The 23,167-nt window shown below is 34.6% G+C and overlaps 1 protein-coding gene across 16 annotated transcripts in view; it reads right to left on the bottom strand.

The window, feature by feature from the left end:
• LOC127836381 (inositol hexakisphosphate and diphosphoinositol-pentakisphosphate kinase 2-like) overlaps positions 1 to 23,167 on the bottom strand; it is a 139,226-nt gene that overhangs the window by 102,212 nt on the left and 13,847 nt on the right. For 7 of the 16 annotated variants that reach the window (XR_008028743.1, XM_052363014.1, XM_052362995.1 and 4 more), the window contains exon 1: positions 7,469 to 7,835. The exons of 2 other annotated variants lie outside the window; for them this stretch is intronic. Coding sequence is in view for 13 of the 14 variants with exons in the window: in XM_052363014.1 (XP_052218974.1) it covers positions 7,469 to 7,642 (174 nt within the window). In the remaining variant the exon portion in view is untranslated. Of the gene's footprint in view, positions 1 to 7,468; positions 7,837 to 19,222; positions 19,342 to 23,167 lie in introns of those variants that run through there. 7 more of the 16 variants (XM_052363066.1, XM_052363101.1, XM_052363041.1 and 4 more) reach the window with 4 other exon arrangements.

Below are 23,167 nucleotides of genomic sequence, written 5' to 3'. Positions count from 1 at the left end.
TACAGGACATCCAGTCTTGTAAAATATAAGTTACGATGACACAATTTCCAAGCCTGGTAAAGACTGAAAAATTGACCACTTGCCAAATAACTCAGATTAACCCCGCCCCCAGACAGGACCTTTTGATTAGCATTTAAATATCTACAAACAAACTATAGCAGACTATGCCCATTTTAATAAACACGGGTGAGTTTGGATAGCAAAATTACATTTCATTAATATAATTATGCATTTGCAGGTTTAAATTACTTTAAAAGGATGAAATCAAACACAACATGTAACACAGTAGTAAAGATCATTGCATAATATATTAAATTATTGAACGTCTTACCTGGATAATGTATAGTTATGATGATCAACAATCATTTCCACAATTATCTTTATCTTAAACAATTTTTTTATAAGTAAAACAGGTATTTATAGTACATTTTATGACAAAAAGGTGTGGGTTTTTTTTCTGCAAAATATTTGAAAAGGGTTTTGTATTTTTTATATAGTGTCACACATTCGGACTACATTGTATTTTCAAAGCATCAATCTTATAACAGGTCTCTTGACAGACAATCATGAACATTTTTATTTCGATTGATCAGAACAACATGATCATCACACATTTATGAGGTAGTGTATCTATGCCTGTTGGGCAAATTATTATGCAGCCAACTATTTTTAAAATAGCAGAGGGGCTTTAGACACTTGTCTGTACATGCATGTAATGTAGACATTTCTGTTTTAAATGTTTGCCATCACAAAGTTGAGCGATATTAAAGTTCTAAAAAAACTTGACAGTCTTCTGCAAGAAACAAGACAATTATTTTTCTGTTAAAAATAATACATTGAAGAAGTATATTATCTCAAAGCAAATATGATGTGATTCACTTTGTTAAAAACACATAACTGATATATGTATGCAAAAAAATTAGCAAACAATGATACTAATAGGAACATATTTATTGGAATGATGGCATTTATGAAAAAAGTGTTACACTACGATAATTTAATCAACATCTGGTTCCATGATCCATGATTTAAAGTGAGCGCACCTCTAATGATTTCCCGCGATTTATTTTACGATCATTGCCGATCTTAAATGATCGATTATTTCCGAGAGATGCATTTTATTTTTTTCAAACTTCGAATTTTGATATGTGTTTACCTAATTCATTTAGAATACATTATTTTCACTATAAATATTGACTTTGATCCAATTATCATCTGACAAATATGATTTCGCCATTTCTTCAAAGATAGACGAGCCTTTTTAACTGTTTACTTATGCATATCTAATTTAAGGTTGCACTGATGTGAAGTTGTCGTGGCCGAGTGGTTAAGGCGATGGCCTAGAAACCTTTTGGGATCTTCCCGCGCAGGTTCGAATCCTGCAGAAATCGCATACTTTTTGCGACGCGTTTTATTTCTTTTCTAACGTAATTTGATTTAATATAGCATATAAGCTATGTTTATTGTCAAATATGTTGAAAATTGTACGAACATCCTACAATTTTTACAATTAAAACAACGTTATGGCTAAATTGGGTAATTTTCTCCTGAAAATACGAATAATGCATGTTGCATTTTTATTTCAAAAAGTAAACGGTAAATCTGTCTATTTCTTGGTTTTTTTACTGTATATAGTGTTTCTATAAAAAAAATAGTTTAAAATATAACTTAAATGATACTATGTTGAATTTTATGACACTTTGTTTTTAATCGACCCAATTTTTACTTGGCTGAAATCACTTACATTTCATGGCGCTATTCCATAGATAAAAAATGTAAAAAATAAATGTCTGTAAAAGAATACTTATTTCATCTTGTTTAAACTTTAAACACCTTTACTGCATCTGTACACACCAACTGCATGCCCATATTTGGAAATCTGAATGAATTATTGAACTTTTATATACCCCAGGGGTGAAAATAAACTGGACAAAAGCCGAGCTGAAGGGTGGGTTTGAAAAAATCAGTATATTTTTTTAAAAACCATGGAAAGCCTACCTACAAATTTGCATGTAGTTCAGTGAAATGATGCTGATTAGGAAAATAATTAATTAAATTATATTTGGATATTAGCCCATTAGAGGTGTGCTACCTTAAGGGAATTGTTAGCAGATTTTAGCATATTTCAAATGTCATTAGATATGATTGCTTACAAATCTTAGATGTTTCTAATAGTCTCAACTAATTTTTCTAGACTGACAAAAAAATGAACAAAAAAAAGCCGTCACCATGGAGTGTTTAAACCAGTGTTGTAATGATCCCTAAGCAGATGACCTACCACAGCGCCAGGAAACTAATGCCTATTGTAAATGTTAACTAGTTTTTGTCAATAACAGAATTAATTTACAAACTAGATTTGTTTTATTTTCTAAGCACATTTTTAAACTAAAAATTGTCATAGAAAAATCACTCAAAATGGTCTAAGAACAATTCTTAGATTTAGGGTTAGGGTTGAAATATTCAAAAAAAAGTTTCTAGGTGAATTTTTTTTAGAATTAGAACATTCTATATTTAATATTTATTTTGTCTGCCTACATCCCTCATCCGGGCATTTTTAACCCCTAATGGGAATCACGCACCTGACTGCGAGAGTTTTTTTTAATTTTACAGTAGTCGATTGGCTTAAAGTCAATACTATAGCCTAAGGAGTACTGAAATAACATTTAAAGCAAAAAGTCATATTAAATTATACTTAAACTGGTTTGTGCAATGAAGTACCACGCAATTGAAAAGAGCTATAATTCAAAATATAAAAATTTCATGATGCATTTTCCCTATTTCAGGATTGCTTGCACTTATATTCCCAAATGATGCTGGTACCAGTACATTTCTGAATTGGGCATTTTCAAATCGCTGTGCCTGATTAGGCTGTGCTCACAGCAAGGGCTTGTCTGGGTACGACAATTAACGCAAATGCATTCTGCGCAATCTTCCAACAATGCGGCTTATATAATGCCAGACCATGCATACGTTGAATGATATAGTCCTCATTTCAGTTCTTGTATATATTAATTCTGTACTACATTTACCACACCACTACACCAACAGTGAACAACACTCAAATCACATGCTGGATTTATGATTCAATTGTGTCATATCAGTTGAGCTGTACTAACAGCTTTAAAATCAACAAACTTGATTTAAAAATCTGTCCACAAATAAAGTCAATCTGTCCACAAATAAGGTTAATCCACTATCTTGATGACTGTTACACACTTAAGGCACAAATTGAAAACAATTCAAAATATGCCATATGTTACCTTCAACTGTGAGATCTACAGCTATGAGAATCATAACAAATGTTATGAACGTTTTAAACTTCTACAAAAATAACCACGACAATGTTGGGATGGATCTTTCTTTCTTTTTCACGAACCATCTCAGTCAAGACTGTATTTGTAATCATTTTTTTTAGAACAAGAGATGTGTTTGTCAGAAACAAAATGCCCCCTACTGTGCCGCTAATATACATGTTCTTTTACCTTTGACCTTAGAGGATGACCTTGACCTTTCACCACTCAAAATGTGCAGCTCCATGAGATACACATGCGTGCCAAATATCAATTGCAGACTGCACAGGCTAATCTGGGACGACACTTTACGCACATGCATTATGCCCAGTTTTCTCAGAACACGACTCAATTGTGTAAACCAGTTCAAAATCCTAATACATATTACTAGCTGTACGCTTGAAATAAAACATGCACATCTTTTATGGTTAAAATGAACATTTCACACTTTCAAACGAAAAATTATGAAAGTTGGTGAATTTATTATCAATGTGAATTTATGATACAAGTCATTGATCCCTGTTAGCGTGACCTAATTAAGCTAGTGACAGTAGTAGGGAGATTTAAACTGGATTGAAGAAATCATTAAAAATTGAATGCAATAAACATTTTCAAAATTATTATTTAACGAAGTTATTTGAACGATTAAAGTCTTAAATACTGGAGTTTTATCTTGGTAAACTAAAACCTTTAATAAATCTTGACATAATCATTTCTTCAATTAAGCATAACAATCTGGCAATACATCTGCAAGCAAATTGTTCGGAAGTTATCCTAAAAGTTTTATCAGTTTCATAAGATTCTTTTTACTGTTGAAATGATTTATAATCTTCGAAATAAGAGGCTTAAGGGGACTTGATCAGATTGTAAAATGACAATTTTACCATTTTATATCACAGATTCAAAATAAAATAGAACACTGTGCAGTTGGAAGGGAAACAAGTTAAACAAGGCTATTGTCAAGCAATATGGTCCCCTACCGGCTCCACCATTGTCAGAAATTCCACCATTTTCAGATTATTATTTTTTGTTGCCATAGCAACCACAATTTTTGACGTAGGAACAAAATGAAATGACGTGCATAATGTCCAGATTGCCATCTATCCGTGTTGCAAGTTTCATGAAAAAATATTAAGAACTTTTTAAGTTATCGCAGGATCCAGAAAAGTGTGACAGACAGACTCACAGACAAACTCACAGACAGACGCACAGAGCGCAAACCATAAGTCCCCTCCGGTGAAACCAGTAGGGGACAAATAATGCAAATGCATAGTGTAATGATACATATGGCTAAGTGGTAAAGGTTATTGCATTTTAATCGAAAGGCCAGTGGTTTAAGCCAATATGAGAGTAATCTATACGCTGTACCGAGTCAAAATACAAAGTATTATTAAAACATATATCACACACAATAACATAGAAATGATCAAAACAAACAGTTGTGTTGCTTTCTGTTGAGTTTTAGCGAATATGCATTAACTTATTTCCGATTGTCAATTATTTTCTGAATGAACTGGGCTAAACTTATCATTATGAAACATTAATGAAATGGAATTTATATGCATATTAAAATAAAACATTTTCTTTAATATGTTTTTTTGCTTTACACAATTAAATGGTTTTATATTGATCACTTAGTAAAGTAGTATTGGATTTTTCCATTTTTCTCCCATTGAACTGATAAAGAATCGACTGTTCTTAATGTTGGTCACAAATAGCCCCATCTGTGCATGTGTATGTGATAATTGTATTTCAAAGTTCATTAAGAAGTCCTGCTGAGTCTGACCTTCCCTTGTGACCTGTGAGCTGTGTTTTCAGATTATATCGTAACACAAAGTAGACTTTTTCATTATGCAAAAATGTTATGTAAAGTATACTTTCTGCGCCGCAAACACTTTCTCCATGTGACCAACATAATACAGTACTTTTAATTATGTATAAAGTATAACTCCGTAAACAATTTCTCAGCCAGGATTTCCCTTATTATCCCCACGTTTTTCAGAGAAAAAGTGGGGATATTGTATTGATGTGCGTCTGTCCGTCCGTCCGTCCGTCCATCCTGGCCACCTGCCACTCCTACACTATTAGCACTAGAACCTTGAAACTTACATACATGGTAGCTATGAGCATATGTGCAACGGTGACATTGACAGAATTTTGATCTGACCCCTGGGTCAAAAGTTATGGGGGTTGGGGTGGGGCCGGGTCAGAGATTTTCACTATTTTTTTTTTGTAATTTTACATTAACTATGCATGGCCCCATTACCAATCCTGGGGCGCCCCGCCCACATAGGCCACGCCCACCCAAAATTGCCTTTTACTATAATTTCTTCATTTCTACACTGATTCACTTCAAATTGATACTGAACCTCTCTTATGACAATACAGTTAATCTCAACTATGCATGGCCCTATTACCGACCCTGGGGCGCCCCGCCCATATAGGCCACGCCCACCCAAAATTGCCTTTTACTATAATTTCTTCATTTCTACACCGATTCACTTCAAATTGATACTGAACCTCTTTTATGAAAATACGGTCAATCACAACTATGCATGGCGTCATTAACAACCCTAGGGCGCCCCGTCCACATAGGCCACGCCCACCCAAAATTGCCTTTTACTATAATTTCTTTATTTCTACACCGATTTACTTCAAATTGATAGTGAAGATCTCTAATGACAATACAGTCAATCTCAACTATGTAAGGCCCCATTACCAACCCTGGGGCGCCCCGCCCATAATAGGCCACACCCACCCAAAATTGTCTTTTACTATAATTTCTTCATTTCTACACCGATTCACAGCTAATTGATACTGAACTTCTCTTATGACAATACGGTCAATCTCAACTATGTATGGCCCCATTACCAACCCTGGGGCGCACCGCCCATAATAGGCCACACCCTCATAGGCCACGCCCACCCAAAATTGCCTTTTACTATAATTTCTTCATTTCTACACCGATTCACTTCAAATTGATACTGAACCTCTCTTATGACAATACAGTATAAATCTCATCTATGCATGGCCCCATTACCAACCCTGGGGCGCCCCGCCCACATAGGCCACGCCCACCCAAAATTGCCGTTTACTATAATATCTTCATTTCTACACCGATTCACTTCAAATTGGTACTGAACCTCTTTTAAGACAATACAGTCTATCTCAACTATGCATGGCGCCATAACCAACCTTGGGGCGCCCCGCCCACATAGGCCACGCCCACCCAAAATTGCCTTTTACTATTATTTCTTCATTTCTAGACCGATTTATTTCAAATTGATACTGAACATCTCTAATGACAATAAGGTAAATCTCAACTATGTATGGCTCCTTTACCAACCCTGGGGCGCCCCGCCCATAATAGGCCACACCCACCCAAAATTGTCTTTTACTATAATTTCTTCATTTCTACACCGATTCACTTCTAATTGATACCTAACTTCTCTTATGACAATACGGTCAATCTCAACTATGCATGGACCCATTACCAACCATGGGGCGCCCCTGGGTCAAACATACGGCGTGGGGATACGCGTCGGCCTCTGCCGCGCCATTTCTAGTTCATTGATATTTTTAGTGATTTGGTGAGCGGTGGTGGTCTTCATACCAATTTTGAAAACATAATTATTAACCTTAGTTGTTCTTGCGAACATCTCAAATCTTTTACTTTAGTAATCTTACAAATCTCAAGAGTCAGACTGAAATAAGTACAAAATTATTACTTTTTTATTATACAACCAGAAAGATCACACAAGTCAGGCTTAACATTGAAATATTTTTATATACAGTAACAAAGAAAAAATGGTGCAGCCAAAATATGTGGTATTTTGTAAATTATCAAGTTGATGATGTTCAAACATAGTTAAAATATGAATGACATTCTACCAACATTTCTATATAAACATTGTTTGAAATTGGATGATGAAAAAAAAACACAAATTAACAAAAACAAGCATTGTGTAACAAAACAAGAAACTCATTTACAAGATTTTTGTCAGGGCATTATTTAGGGAACAATATAGATCAACAAACAAATATTAACATGAAATAGATTAATACTTTACTTTACAACATCTAAACACTTAAAGAAAATATGCTATATAAACACATTTATAAGGAAACAATACACAAAACTGCTTTTATTTTGTACATTTTTGTGCTAGAAAACTTACTGTGTTCTCATACTGATGCAGGCAGACCTCATCATAAAACAGGAAATCCCCACTGTTGATCACATCCAATGTGCTCAATTCTTCCACACCTCCATTACACACAGAATCACTTTTCAATTTCATAGACCTCTGACATTCATCACATCCACCAAAGTCTTGTGTACCCATAGGCATTTTTTATTCTCGCCAGTTAGAATGAAAACAAATGATTATATTTACAGTTTATTTACAGTTCGTTTCCCGACCTTGAACTAGATTCTACTCCACTGCACATGAATGCTTACAGTACTAGCTGATAGACTGCTATGATAGCAACAGTACAGCTATAATCCCTCCCTGGTAAAAACTGGTATGATTTATCAGCAGTTACGCTTGCTATTTTGTCATGAATATATGTAGCCTAGGTAAAAGAATAGTGGCCAGTCAATGTAGCTAAAGATAAACAAGAATTAATTAAAGATCCGGTTCAATAGGAGTGTTCAGTCCTTGACTTGCTTGAACTCACATCAGCATGGATACACAAAAAATATGAGGAACTTTGTTTTGATTGCAAGGGCTTTAATATAGCTACATAAATTAGATGAAGATGGATGAAGACAACTATTTGAAGTAAAAGCCAATTTTATCCTCTGGAAAATCAAACAGTATGTAACACTTAAAACTTTACAGCAGAGATGACAAAAAGTTTAATGTGAATAAATTAAAGGGCCTGGGTGTCCTTCTAATTTTATAAGAACATTTAGAGATCGTTATACACACATTTATATAAATCTGCAATTATTTCAACATCATTCCTTTACACAGTCAATCATGGTTTAACAGTTCCACATTTTAAGTAGGACAGCCTAAACTTACTATTAAGCTATCAAAACAATTCAAAACAAATTCAAAACAATCTAAAAACTGTACAGATTCAATAGACCCAATTGACTGGATTAAACTGGTTAAGGTAAAATAGTCAATAAAAATCAACATGTAGTTTCATACAATCATAAAGAACCAGGGGGACCTATAAATAAACTCTGAAAGACACTGAAAATAAACACAGTCCTGTTTAAGACCTACGTGACTTGACAATAAACAAACAAACACTAGATATTCTCTTGGTAAAAAAATACATACTATGCATATGGTATGCATAGGGTTGGCAAACATATGAACCACATTCTGTGAAAACTGGGGTTTAATGCATGTGCGTAAAGTGTCGTCCCATATTAGCCTGTCCAGTCTGCACAGGCTAATTAGGGACGACACTTTTCGCTTTAATGGTATTTTTAGTTTCAAGGAAGACCCTCCTTATCGAAAATCAAGTTTAGGCGAAAGTGTCTTCCCTGATCCGCACAGGCTAATCTTGGATGACACTTTGCGCACATGCATTAAGCCCAGTTTTCTCAGAACAAGGCCTGTATGTAGCTGCTGATGTGTCAAAATAGCAATGAGTCTAAATAAATTGTACTATATCAGCTAACATGTAATTGCTAATAATGATTCCATGCAAAGCAAGGCTAAGTGTACAGAGTAGCTCATTCCAATGATACATTTGGATCTATACATTTTAACCCTTTCATTGCTGGGAAATTTATCGTCTGCTAAAATGTCGTCTGCTGAATTTCTACAATTAGCATTTCTTCATTTTTTTTTTCAAAAAATACTATCAGAATAGCAAACAGTTTGGATCCAGATGAGACGCCACGTTCTGTGGCGTCTCATCTGGATCCAAACTGTTTGCACAGGCCTTCAAAATTCGGTTCCCGCACTGAAAGGGTTAATGGTTAATTCATGAGTTATTGACATTTCATGTGTGTTGGGATAACTTCTCATGCATATGTTGTCTATAAATAATCGTCGATTATTTATTTAGCCACACTTTTCCAGTCAAGCAGAATTCAATGAACCAACATTGTTCCTTTCATTAGTATCATCACTACTGTAACAACAATATCCACACATATACCTTTTATTGACAAAATGTTATAGATCTATGTATAGCAATCAATGGTTATTGGAACATCTTACATCACAGCCTCTAGAGGCCAACTACTTCCTCAATAATTTATCAGTGTGGCTCAAACCAGCTAGAATGGAATGGATACTTATACAATATAAATGTATATTATTTACATGGAACCCATGTGATCTTCTACCCTAATTCATTCATAACATTTGAAGAAGATGTACATGTAACCTTGAATATCAGTCATGTATAGCCATCATTAACAATTTTAAATATGATTAAATAATTGAACCAATTTAAATAAAACTGAGATTTCATATTATCTGAATACTAGCAAGCACCTTTGAAAATGAACTAGTTTAACTACTTTCATCAAATAAATAAGGGATCATTCACTTAAAAACACCAATAAACAAGGCCTGAAACGCCTTAAGTCGCTCACCTGAGATACAAGAGAACTGCTCTGAGTGCTCTCTCTGTGCAGCCCAACATATCAGTTGAACAAAGCTTTGTGAAGATTGTGACTTAAGAGAGGGAAACAAATTTTTACTAAAGCCATATAAGGAAAAATGCCTCGCCCCCTGGTGGCCATGTTTCTCAAGCAACAGGATTCATGTTTTAACTCATCAAAGATATCATTGTGACAAATCTTCTGACCAAGTTTCATGAAGATTGAAAAATAAATGTGGTCTCTAGAGAATTAACAAGGTTTTACTATAGCCATATAAGTAAAAATGCTCCGCCTCCTTTGAGCCCATTTTTCAACTTACCAGAACCATTTTTGAACACATTCAAGATATCCTTAGAACAAATGTTCTCACCAAGTTTCATGAAGATTGGAATCTAAATGTGACTTTAAGAGTGTTAACAAGTTTTTACTATCCCCATAAATGCCCCGCCAACTGGCTGCATGTTTTTCAAGGGACTTGAACCAGTTTCAAACTCGTCCAAGCTATCATAAGAACAAATGACTTTTAGAGTGTTATCAAGTTATAACTATAGCCATATAAGGAAAAATACCCTGCCCCCTGGTTGCCATGTTCTTCAACCAACCGGAACCATTTTTGAACTTGTCCTATGTTTCATTGGGATAAATCTTCTGGCAAAGTTTCATGCAGATCGGACAATAATTGTGGCCTCTAAAGCTGTTTAAGCAAGGTTTTACTATAGCCATACATAGCCATATAAGGAAAAATGCCAGGCACTCTGTCTCCCATGTTTATCAAGCAACCGGAACCATTTTCGAACTCGTCCAAGATATCATTAGGACAAATCTTCTGACCATGTATCATGATGATCTGACATTAAATGTGGTATCTATCAGGAAAAATGCCCTGCACCCTGTTGGCCATATTTTTCATCTCATCTTAGATATAATTGGGACAAATTTTTTGATAAAGTTTCATGATGATCAGACAATAATTTGGCCTCTAGAATGATTACAAGATTTTACTATAGGCCTTTAAGGAAAAATGCCCCGCCCCCTGGTGGCCATGTTTTTCTGGACAAATCTTTTGACCAAATTTCATGAAGATCGGACTATAAATGTGGCCTCTAGAGTGTTAAAAAGGCAAATGCTGACGCCGTACAACGGTCAAAAGGCCATCACAAAAGCTCACCATGAGCACATTGTACAAAGGGGAGCTAAAAACAAAACATGCTTTGTAGAAATTTTTTGGAAAATGTTCAAGACATATAACACAAACCAACTTATTTGGATTAAAGTCCATTAAATACACAGTAAATTATTATGCTTGTATGCTATTATTTATTTTGTTGTGACTATTAAGTACGGTTAATTGAGATTTGATTGAAACTCATTACATCAGTCTGCTTATAATCCTCAACCTTAAATGATATACACTTCAACACCCTTATTTCGAAGTCGTCGAGACCATTAACAAAACTTCGGATTAACGATAATTCGAAATAAACATTTGACAGACGACTTCTTTGATTCTGTAATAATAAAACGTGGAATTCGCATGGTTCGGTTACACGCTACTATTAATAATTGTTTTACTTAAAAACGTAAACTAGTCAGATGGCAATAGATTTTTACTTGTAACAAACGAAGGAATAAAACGTTTCTTGTTCCTCTTTTTATGTTTTCTCTTAGTACAGAACATATTAAATATAATGAATATGCACTTATTATCAGAACATTTAAAATATAACGCATAGCACAAATTATCAGACCATATTAAATAAAACGAATAGCACAAATTGTCATACATGTACATGTTAATACAGATGAATACATTTTCGGAAATGTATTAACATTTTTTAAAATAAGACGCGATGTCTCTCTGAACACTGGACTTAGCAGCACTAAACTGGACGCATGTAACATCTTTATCCAATGTGTCAAGGACATTGAAGCACTCACTTCCGCCCGTGTTTGCTCGCAGAAGGTAGAGTTTATATAAGATAAATTTCATTGGACCACATTTACCGTAAAAACGAAGTCATAAGTCGAGATTTTTTACATCCAAAATTTGATAAAAAAAACGGTATCGACTTATGAGGTGGTCCATGAAAAAAATAATGAAATTCCATGAAAAAAATAATGAAATTCGACGAAGATTGATCCCAGCGGCAATAGTTGTTGTTGTTGTATAAAAAAAATCATTGATTTACGACTAACAAAACGTCGTATTTTTACTGATACTTACCAATTAATATAATCACAGTTTGCAATTACTCTTGTTTTTATTTTGATAATTTAATCCAAAGTCTTCATGTAAGCAGGTGTTGTTTTTTTACTGTTCATGTAAACAAAGAATCAAGGACATCATTTAAACTCTCGCGAAAATTCGCAATATGTGTGAATCGACAGTTTGACGTCATCAAAGGAAAGCCGTTTCCTGTCAAGAAGCCATAAAGAACACCTTTCTCGCCGACAAAATTAGATTCCTTTGTTAAGAGAAGCGATATGCTTAACTACGCGTGTTTGTAACTCGCTAGCAATCGTCCCATTATGCTTGAGCACGTGTATAGCTCCGCCTTTGAAACTGTTTCAGAGAAAAAGGTGGAGTTAGCGGTCTCTTCGGTATGTCAATCATTGTTATAAAAACACGTTTTACCGAAACACTCATCAATTGTTTTGACAGTAAGATTAAAAGTACAAAGATTGGATTACAGTGATAATATTGTTTCATCAGATTAAAAGCGGAAAATAGTATGTGGATAATTACTAGCGTGGATTATTGAGTGCAACCATTTATTAATTAGATAAACAAAAACACAACTGGACTTACGATAAATCTTTGAAAATGCCTGGCAAACGCAAACGCCAGGCTTATGACAATGCATTTAAAATACGTGTGATAGAGTTTGCGGAGAATTTAAATAACAACAGTGCTGCTGAACGTTCATCAGTTCCACAGTGACTTCATGTGCAATGTATAGAATACTACCGCAACTTCATGTTCATTTAAAATGGCGTCTGTTTATGAAATTTGTAAACAGAAAATTTCTGACTCGACTTATGAAGCTAACATACTCAAAATCTCCAATTTTGGTACCAAAGTATAAATCCCCCGACTTATGAGCTGGGTAGACTTATGACTGCGTTTTTACGATACTCAGACCTAACGTGACACGTTTATTTGTTACTAAAGAATGCAAAACTACATAAATAGTAATTATCCGCTTTTGACGACATTATAAAATTAACGTCTACGGCAGACAACAAAGGAGTAATTATGAGCTTTTGACGCGTTCCGCCCAGACGACAAAGGTGTGAAATTTTGCTTATCGTTTTGCAGCTTTGACTTCGGATTAAAGATTGATGATTAGGTGCGAATTATATTGTCGGGACCGACAGAATCACTTCGAATTAACGATTTTTTCGGTTTAACGAAGTTCGAATTAACAATGAAATTTTACATTAAACAAAGAGGAACCAAATTTGGGACCGGAAAAATACTTCGAAGTAACGGTGACTTCGGATTATCCGTGTTCGAAATAACGGTGTTGAAGTGTATCAGCATGATATATGAGTTCAACAAAGCAAAGGATGATAAGAATTTACAAACTATTTGGCTTACCAAAACTGTCTTATAAATCATAACAGTTTTGTGATTAACAAAAATTCGTTTAAAACGTGCAATGTTTTTTAGATTTCTTCACAAACAATATACATGATTGTATATGTTGAAGTCTTTTTTTAGGGATTAGTTATAGAAAGACAAATGCGCTTGAATCAATATTTAACAATTTTTTATTAGGCAATAGAAAATAAATGCCTAGATTCTCATCCAAATTTTGGGTAAAATTGGGGCGGGTGGGTGGCTTTTATTTTTCATTTTATGTGTCGGAACTATATATCAGTAATGAAATGTTCACGAATTTGTTGGTTAATGTGCATATAGCGCCTATATGTATATATGTATGTAAAATTATATAGAATAAAAGAAATACATTATCAAAATTTGACTATTGTGTTTTATTTTACCCTTTTAATATCATGTTAAATATATTCTGACATTCCATAAAACCGTGACAATACAAAGTATTAAAGAAAATACAAATTTGCAACAGAACAGAATAAAATTTCCTAGGCAGCCGACAGCTTGACTGACTGTAACATAGGGTGACACCTGTGTCAATTCTAATTTATTTCGGCCGACGAAGGCCGGACGATTTTCGGGTGGTCAACTTTCAACAACGGGGCTTGATCATACGAACCACAAATGAACTCCTCGTACAGGTCCGCGAGAGTTAAAGTTTCTACACAATTTGACACCCTGTAACAATCTTTTACTCTTTTAATCGGTTGTAACGCCGTTTTTACACCTCAAAAGAATAAACATTTTGTTGTTGTTCGCGTTCATTCAGAAAATTTCAGACGACCCTCGTACGCCATTAAAAATCAATAAGCGGCTCAGAGACATAGTGTTGCCGATTGGCACTTTGCTATTTTCGGAATTTCAGCCATTTCGTCCTAAGTATTTTGCAGCTCGAATTTTTTTACAGATTTTTTATTCAAATTAAAACCGTTCGGGCGGGACAATTTTCGAGGGGCGGGCGGGGAGGAGAATCTAGGAATTTATTTTCTATGGCCTTAACATGTTATACCAGATATTGAATTTCTTTTATTGATTTGTATTGATAATTAAGTACTGAATAATTAATTTGAATGTAAACTTCACCTGCAATGCTTAAGATCCTGGGATATTAAGACCCTTTAATTTTTACACATAATTGGTATTTATTTTTTAATCCATGTTACCCCTATTCTAAACAAGAGCTGTCAGAGGACAGCGCGCTCGATTATTCAAGTGCTTGACAGTATAACGTAAGCAACCATGGAGAGGGGGGTATAATGTGGGTGTGTGGTCATTTAATACATGTAGATGATCTTTCAAACAAAAGAAAAATATAAAATAAAAATTTGGGGGGGGGGGGGGATAGTTTGGGTGGAGTCCATTGTGGTATGTCAGGTAAGTGTTGTTTTGTCAAAGAATGAATCAAATCTGATATTAAATAAAGAAGTTATGGCAATTTAAGCAAAATTTATTAATATGACATTGAGAGTCAAGGTCAAAAGAAGTATGCAAAATATAAAAGTAATACATGTATGTCAAGGGACATTGAAAATATTTGAGGTGGTACGCAAACTTTAACAAAGAGTTATCAATAATATGCATATTCTAAGTGGAAAAAGGGCCATAATTCTTAGAAAATGCTTGATACAGTTGTCTGCTCTTGTTTATAGGTTGGGGTCATGTTGGTAAAGAAGTATGCAAAATATGAGAGCAATATGTCAAGGGAGATAGGAAATATTTGGGGTGGTAAGCAAACTTTAACATTTGCACGCTCGTGCTAACGCTAACACCGACGCAGGGGTGAGTAGGATAGCTCCACTATATATATTTCATATATAATAGTCACGCTAAAAAAAAACAAATTGTTTTTAAACAAAAGGATGCATTTAAATCAAAGCCTTAATTGTAAATTTAAGTTTAGCAGAATAAATAATAGTAAACGCTATTAATGTTTACATTATTTATACTGCAATGTCACATGTGCTATGTAATGATCAGTGATGCCTGATAAGCCCTACCTATTGCCATAGTTTGGTATTTACAAGCATTGCTCTTTTAACTTAACATTCAGTTAGCATAACAACTTTTCTTTACATCATAAAAAATTATGTATTATTAAATTTATGTTTCAATTTTTTAACAAATAAAGGGAAATAACTGCAACACAATAAAATATATTACTCTAACAAGAGTGACTATCTCATGATACCTGTAATAAACAATATTGTACACTCAACAAAGAAATAAAATGATTTTATAAATAGCAAAGCAAAGCATACCTTTTGAGGTTGTTTTTTTTTATGTTAAAAAAAATAATACATGATACACAACACTTAAACATCTATCTGCAAAATTAACCCATCGCCTCATTGCCAATTCGATGAAATCTTAGCTCTCAGGATAGAACAATAATGGTCAATTGATCACCTGATTAGCAATGAAAACAATCCGAAAAAAGATTTGAAAATAAACCAACAAATAATCAATTTACGAATTTCCAAGGTAAATGTTTAGAGTTACACCGCTTGGTTCAGTTGAAGGTGTATACAATAAACGTACTAATAATATATCAATACTGACCTATCTTTTATTAAGAGAAAAGTTTCCACATTTTAAAACAATACACTACAATTTTTTCACAAAAAACAAAGATCAAAGAGTTCTCTGCGCTATGATGTCTTTAAACAGGAATTAAATATTAAAGCCCACCCTCTCAGAGAGAAAATGATGTGATGTTGTACATGCAGTATAATTGTTCATGTTTTTTTAAAGGATTTACAGGAAATAAAATTTAATACATGAGAAATGTTCATTTGTAACTAGAGTTTGCGCACTTTACTTGAACAATAAAACATGGCAATACTTTTTGAATTACAAATTTAATACTTACTTAAAAATACGTAGAATCTACATTGAATCATGTTTTATCAAATCATGTTTTTCCAATGTATAATATATGGATATAACACATTATGAAACAAGGGCTGTTTGTAAAACATGCATGACCCCCATATGGGCTGTCCGTTGTAGTGGCAGCCATTGTGTGAATACGATTTTTGTCACTGTGACCTTGACCTTTGACCTAGTGACCTGAAAATCAATAGGGGTCATCTGCAGGTCATGATCAATGTACCTATGAAGTGTCATGATCCTAGGCAAAAGCGTTCTTGAGTTATCATCCGAAAATCATTTTACTATTTCGGGTCACCGTGACCTTGACCTTTGACCTTGTGACCTCAAAATCAATAGGGGTCATCTGCAAGTCATGATCAATCTACCTATGAAGTTTCATGATCCTAGGCGTATGCGTTCTTGAGTTATCATCCGAAAACCATTTTACTATTTCGGGTCACCATGACCTTGACCTTTGACCTAGTGACCTCAAAATCAATAGGGGTCATCTGCGAGTCATGATCAATCTACCCATTAAGTTTCATGATCCTAGGCGTATGCGTTCTTGAGTTATCATCCGGAAACCATTTTACTATTTCGGGTCACCGTGACCTTGACCTTTGACCTAGTGACCTCAAAATCATTAGGGGTCATCTGCAAGTCATGATCAATGTACCTATGAAGTTTCATGATCCTAGGCGTATGCGTTCTTGAGTTATCATTCAAAAAACATATTTCTGGTCACTGTGACCTTGACCTTTGACCTAGTGATCTCAAAATCAATATAGGTCATCTGCGAGTCATGATCAATGTACCTATGAAGTTTCATGATCCTAGGCCCAAGCGTTCTTGAGTTATCGTCTGACAACCACCTGGTGGACGGACCGACAGACCGACCGACAGACCGACATGAGCAAAGCAATATACCCCCTCTTCTTCGAAGGGGGGCATAATAAGGTAGGTAAATAACATGTTTTGAGATTACCATTATGCAAAAAAATATACATAATGTACGCATGCATGACCTGGCTAGTTATATTGCGATACCGATATATTGTGGTCACGATCCAGGAATCTCGCAAACAGCTTAATTTCTGAACTGCTGAGTATTTTTCAATTCATATATTTCTCCCTAAGAGTAAGATGTGTTAAGTCTGGCCCACGCTTTTCAAATTCAAATGGATCATGATGTAGTTATAGAGACTGACTATTTGCCAGATGATTACATTATCACTATGACTCAGATGAAACTTAAAAAACAAGGAAAATATAACACATGTAAATAGGCAAGATATTAAGAATAGAAATCTGAACATTACTGATTTGTTACCACTTTAACCCTTTGCAATACATATACTGTATATGTCCTTATCGACACTCATTCCCTAATAGACGCGCAGGTCAATCATACGATTGGATTAAACAATGTTGTGAGCGGCAGGTAATGAAAATGTTACACATACTGTTCAAATGTGAGGAATAGGTAATAGTGGTTCGAATTTAACGCACAGGGGCCTTGAAAAAACACGCGCAGTTTGTGTCAATAAGGACATACACTGCAACCGCCGATATATCGCGGACCGGTATATCGCGCTTTCCAATATATCGCACTTTGGCTACGGCTCCCAAAAATCCGACAAGCATCATCACTAAATAACAAGTTTTAATCTGAGAGTTTGCTAACATAAGCAAAAAACAGGTTCTAGTTAGTATTAACACCCTATATTTCGCGGCTTACTATGGCACGCAGTGAAGCGTGAACAACAGTCGATAAGTGACAATGTTATTTACACACGGCTGGGGTTGTTTTTAGCACTCAAGAAATAACCAATTAGTGTCATTGCAAAGGTAATATTGGCAGTTTACTGGTATATAAATCGTTAAATTTTGGTACTGGTCATGAATTTCTTTGTCCTGATAAAAAGCGCACGAAAATTGGCGTGGGTGTATTTATTTGTAAATAAAAATTTTGTAGCGGGTACAACATTGACATACTTTACTTTCCATTAAAAGTTTCGTTATAATTTCAACTAAAGTACCGCGGTATCTCGCAAATTATGTGGCATTGACATTTCCTCTAAATAAAATAAAATTAAAACATGCTGTATCATTACCGTTACGCTGTTTCAGTTCCTTCATTAAGACTATTTATAAGGGTAAATTCGAATCTATGCACAATTATATTTTATACGTTTTGACATCAAGAATTCTTAAAGTACATGAAAATAAAAAATATAATTGACAGTTTGGTTTTTATGATAATACAGATACGTTTGTAGTTATGAAAATGTTTATTGTAGAATTGGTTTGCAATTATTACTATACAAATATGTAGCAGCGCCGTATATAAAATGAAAACATTGGGAAATTTGACAAATTAACTGCGATAAAATTAAGTTAAACATTTCTCGAGTTATATCGCACGCCGGATATATCGCGCTCGAGATCTTTGAACCCCACCAACCGCGATCGGCGTTGAAGTGTATACGGGTATATGAACTGTTGTCACTTTCATGATAATGTATCTTTAAAATAAAATATAAAAATGGCTTTGAAAAATTGCCTCTGGCTACGACATTTTGAAAGTAACATACCCAACTTGGCTGTGAAGACAAAAACATTAGTTTTGAAGACTGAAACATTATTATAATATCTGTTATTACAAATGAAAACAAAATAATAAAAGAAGTGGCAGGTACATGAACTTCGGCTCATGGGCTATTAAAAGAACAACTATAATTACATGCTCAGATGAGCAGAAACAGTGAAACCAAAAGCCACTTCAGACAAAAGACAACTTCAAACACAAGCATGCTTGTATGGGGACACCTAAACTTAAAACACGACATGTCTTACATCAGTGCCAGATTGGGGCATACTATCATCATCGTTGCCTATAACAAAGACTGGACAGGGTGACTCAGATTCCCCGTCCCTCCACCCACACTCACTACCCTGGTTGTCGAGCACCTCAACTGCAGAAGAGCTGCCTTGATCTGGGGAGGAGCCCCAGTCCGGCTAGAAACAGTAGACATACATCCAGCATCACACCAGGCTCATTTGTAGCTAGTAATCTTAAAACATGGCAACATCACAAAAGCACATTGTCAATGTGTAAGGCATTACTTTTAAAGGCATCTTATCACATTTTGGTAAATTGTCAAAATTAAGAAAAATTGTATCAGGTTCGCAAATTTTCGTTGTAGTTATGCTATTAATGAGGAAACAGAAATACTGAACATTTACCATGCTCTAAAATATCCATTATATGCATCTTTTGACGATTTAAAAATCTGAAATTGTTCAGTGTTGCAAAGTGAAACCATCGAATAATTTGGAGAGTTCTTTTGTTGTTGTTATATTATGTAACACTACGAGAACTTCTTATATAAAGTATAAAATACATCATTCATTGCATGAGAACAGATGGTGACTAGTGGTCTAAACGTTAGACTTTTACTCCCAGGGTCAGTAGTTTAAGCTCAGTTGAGGGTTACTTTTTTTTCTTTCTTTAATTTTAATCTTGTTTTTTTTTACTGGAGCTTTTAAAGGGACAGTCAACTGCGATTGACAAAATAAGAAAAGGTCTAAAATACCGTATTTTTTACAATTATTAATTTATATTGATTAAAATATCACGACTGTTATATTACATTACTTGAAAAAAGTTCATATCAAATTTTCAGAATATTCAGTAATAAAATTTTGCGATGTGAAATCAAAAGTACATCGCGAAAAATAGGTGACATAAATGATATCCATGCTATAAATAACGCAAGTAGATTGATTATTTTATATATAAACAAGGGCTGTTTGTAAAACATGCATGCCCCCCATATGGGCTCTAAGTTGTAGTGACAGCCATTTTGTAAATATGTTTTTTGTCACTGTGACCTTGACCTTTGACCTAGTGACCTGAAAATCAATAGGGGTCATCTGCGAGTCATGATCAATGTACCTATGAAGTTTCATGATCCTAGCCATAAGCTTTCCTGAGTTATCATCAGGAAACCATTTTACTATTTTGGGTCACTGTGACCTTGACCTTTGACCTAGTGACCTGAAAATCAATAGGGGTCATCTGCTAGTCATGATCAATCTACCTATCAAGTTTCATGATCCTAGGCATAAGGGTTCTTGAATTATCATCCGGAAACCATTTTACTATTTCGGGTCACCGTGACCTTGACCTTTGACCTAGTGACCTGAAAATCAATAGGGGTCATCTGCTAGTCATGATCAATCTACCTATGAAGTTTCATGATCCTATGCATAAGCGTTCTTGAATTATCATCCGGAAACCATTTTACTATTTCGGGTCACAGTGACCTTGACCTTTGACCTAGTGACTTCAAAATCAATAGGGGGCATCTGTGAGTCATGATCAATGTACCTATGAAGTTTCATGATCCTAGGCCTAAGCGTTCTTGAGTTATCGTCTGACAACCACCTGGTGGACGGACCGACAGACAGACCGACCGACAGACCGACATGAGCAAAGCAATATACCCCCTCTTCTTCGAAGGGGGGCATAAATAAATACAGTTCACTACGCATGCACAATTTGCATTCCTGGGTTTACCACGTGACGATGATGATCAATCTACTTGCATTATTTATAGTGTACTGGTAGTTACACATGTACCTGGTACCTGTACCCAGTAAAATGTATTACCGAATATACTGAAAATATGAAAACTTAACAAATTTTTTCAAGTAATATAATATACCAGTTGTGATATTTTAATCAATATAAACTAATAATTGTAAACAAATACGGTATTTTAGAACTTTTCTTTTTTCGTCAATCGCGGTTGACGATCCCTTTAAGATCCAATGTTTACATTTATCTTTATTTATTTTCATATGTTTTTCATTTGTATAAGTAAATGCATTTAAAACTTACAAACTTACAAAACAACATTTGCTTAAAACAAGTAAGACATTATAACTCATCAGAATATTTCCTGACAAAAAATGTTAGCAAATATGATACAAATCACAGAATTGCTTTTCACAATTTGAGATACAATAAAGGGGGCTTTGCAAGTTTTAGGGCCTCATTTTAAACAAGTACTTAATCTCATTTATTAATAAAATGGTGACACGCATACCATTTACATGGTATACAGTTCAAAGGGAATTGTGCACAGATTGTCAAAAGGTCCATTTTCCAAATTTCAGTCACATATAAAAAATATGAAAGAATACTGAACATTAGGGAGCAAAATGTCAGTAATAATTTACACTCCAACTGAAAATACAGCTTTTCTTATGAGTAATCATTATTTGTAATATATAAAATTATTAAGATCATGATTACTTAATTTTGAATTATTGCAATATCGCCATCTCAACTTAAGTAACTGAGCATTAACTATTTTGCTTTTTTTATTGCAAACACTGACCTAGCACTTAACTCAACAACCCCAAGCTAGGATTCTTTGCAGCTTGGATAAGGCAAGTTCCATAAAGTTAATGCAAACAAATGTTATTGACATTACCTATTAAACGCTGCACAATAAACCCAGATCTAAAACCCCATATTTCAACTCCATTGCAAACCAGGTAAATGAGTGATGAATGATAAAATTAAGAGTCCACACATGTTATATAATGCATTTTTACATTAAACATGACATGTTACCTCAAAGTTTGACCTTGATCTTTGAGTAAGATAAATGGGTCTTACACATTTCTCCATTGTAAACATCTGTGATTAGATTGTTATATTTAAATTGCAACATGAGTGTTGAAGTTTTGACAAATTAAGAAATTAGCTTAGACATATGCACAACAATTGTGACAGGAATCTTTGGCTTGCCAAACGCTGCCTTAAAAGAATTAAGACATGCACAGTTAAAAATGGGAATGTTCATAAGATAAGCAAATGTGAAATCAATAAAACAGAAAAATCCTTACAATAGTCCCATTTAAAGATATTGAACCAAGTGATCTTTTAAACAACATGCACCCCCCTCAAAATTGTCAACAAAGTCTTTGAAGAAGATATTCTTGTAACAAGCCCATGTGGTAAAAATGATAAGGCTTTATTGAGATAAACCAGGCATTTCCAAAGGTCCTTTCCCAGTACCTAAAGTTCCAAATCAGGTGTACACAAGTCCTATCCCTATATTTCCAAATTTTATCTTCTTATGCTTGTTTTATCTTTGAAGTGATGTTAGAAATTAATAAAGGCCAACAGAATAAGAAACAAAACTCAAAACTATGTAATTTGTAGTTAAAGTTATTTGCCTTGTGACAAAAAACAACAGCACTGGAGAATGGCCTGTGATCACAAGTTAAACAGCTGTCATGTAACAAGCCCCCGTAACCTATGACCCATTAACCTAAAAACCAAAAGGCACCTTTCATACCTCCCAAGTTAACATCATACCCATATGCACAATTGTAGGTCAAAGCACTCTATGAATATTGTTGTAAGGAACCACCAACAGATCGGTGACTAAAGTACATTGCACATGAATACTGGGCTTTTTTATACTATAGCCGTAGCCTAGGCGTATATAAGACACATTCCCTGAAACTTACATAAACAAATTCCCTTGACCTTTTAACTACATCACGTGAAAGCTTAACACAAAATTTGTTTAGGAGTCCCCCTCAAAGACTTAAACAAGAGCACCGCATAGCGATTGCCAACGCTCGGCTGCTGGTGCAGTTTTGAACAAGAAACCATCAGAGAGGGGTGATGCTCCCCAAAGGGTTTTTTTTGTCACAATATTGCACATTATATATTCAGATAAAAGGAAACGTCTTGAGGGCACAGTAGTTGGGGGG

This window comes from Dreissena polymorpha, chromosome 1, assembly GCF_020536995.1.
Source record: "Dreissena polymorpha isolate Duluth1 chromosome 1, UMN_Dpol_1.0, whole genome shotgun sequence".
Lineage (NCBI taxonomy): Eukaryota > Metazoa > Mollusca > Bivalvia > Myida > Dreissenidae > Dreissena > Dreissena polymorpha.
This window is presented reverse-complemented; position numbering and strand designations above follow the sequence as displayed.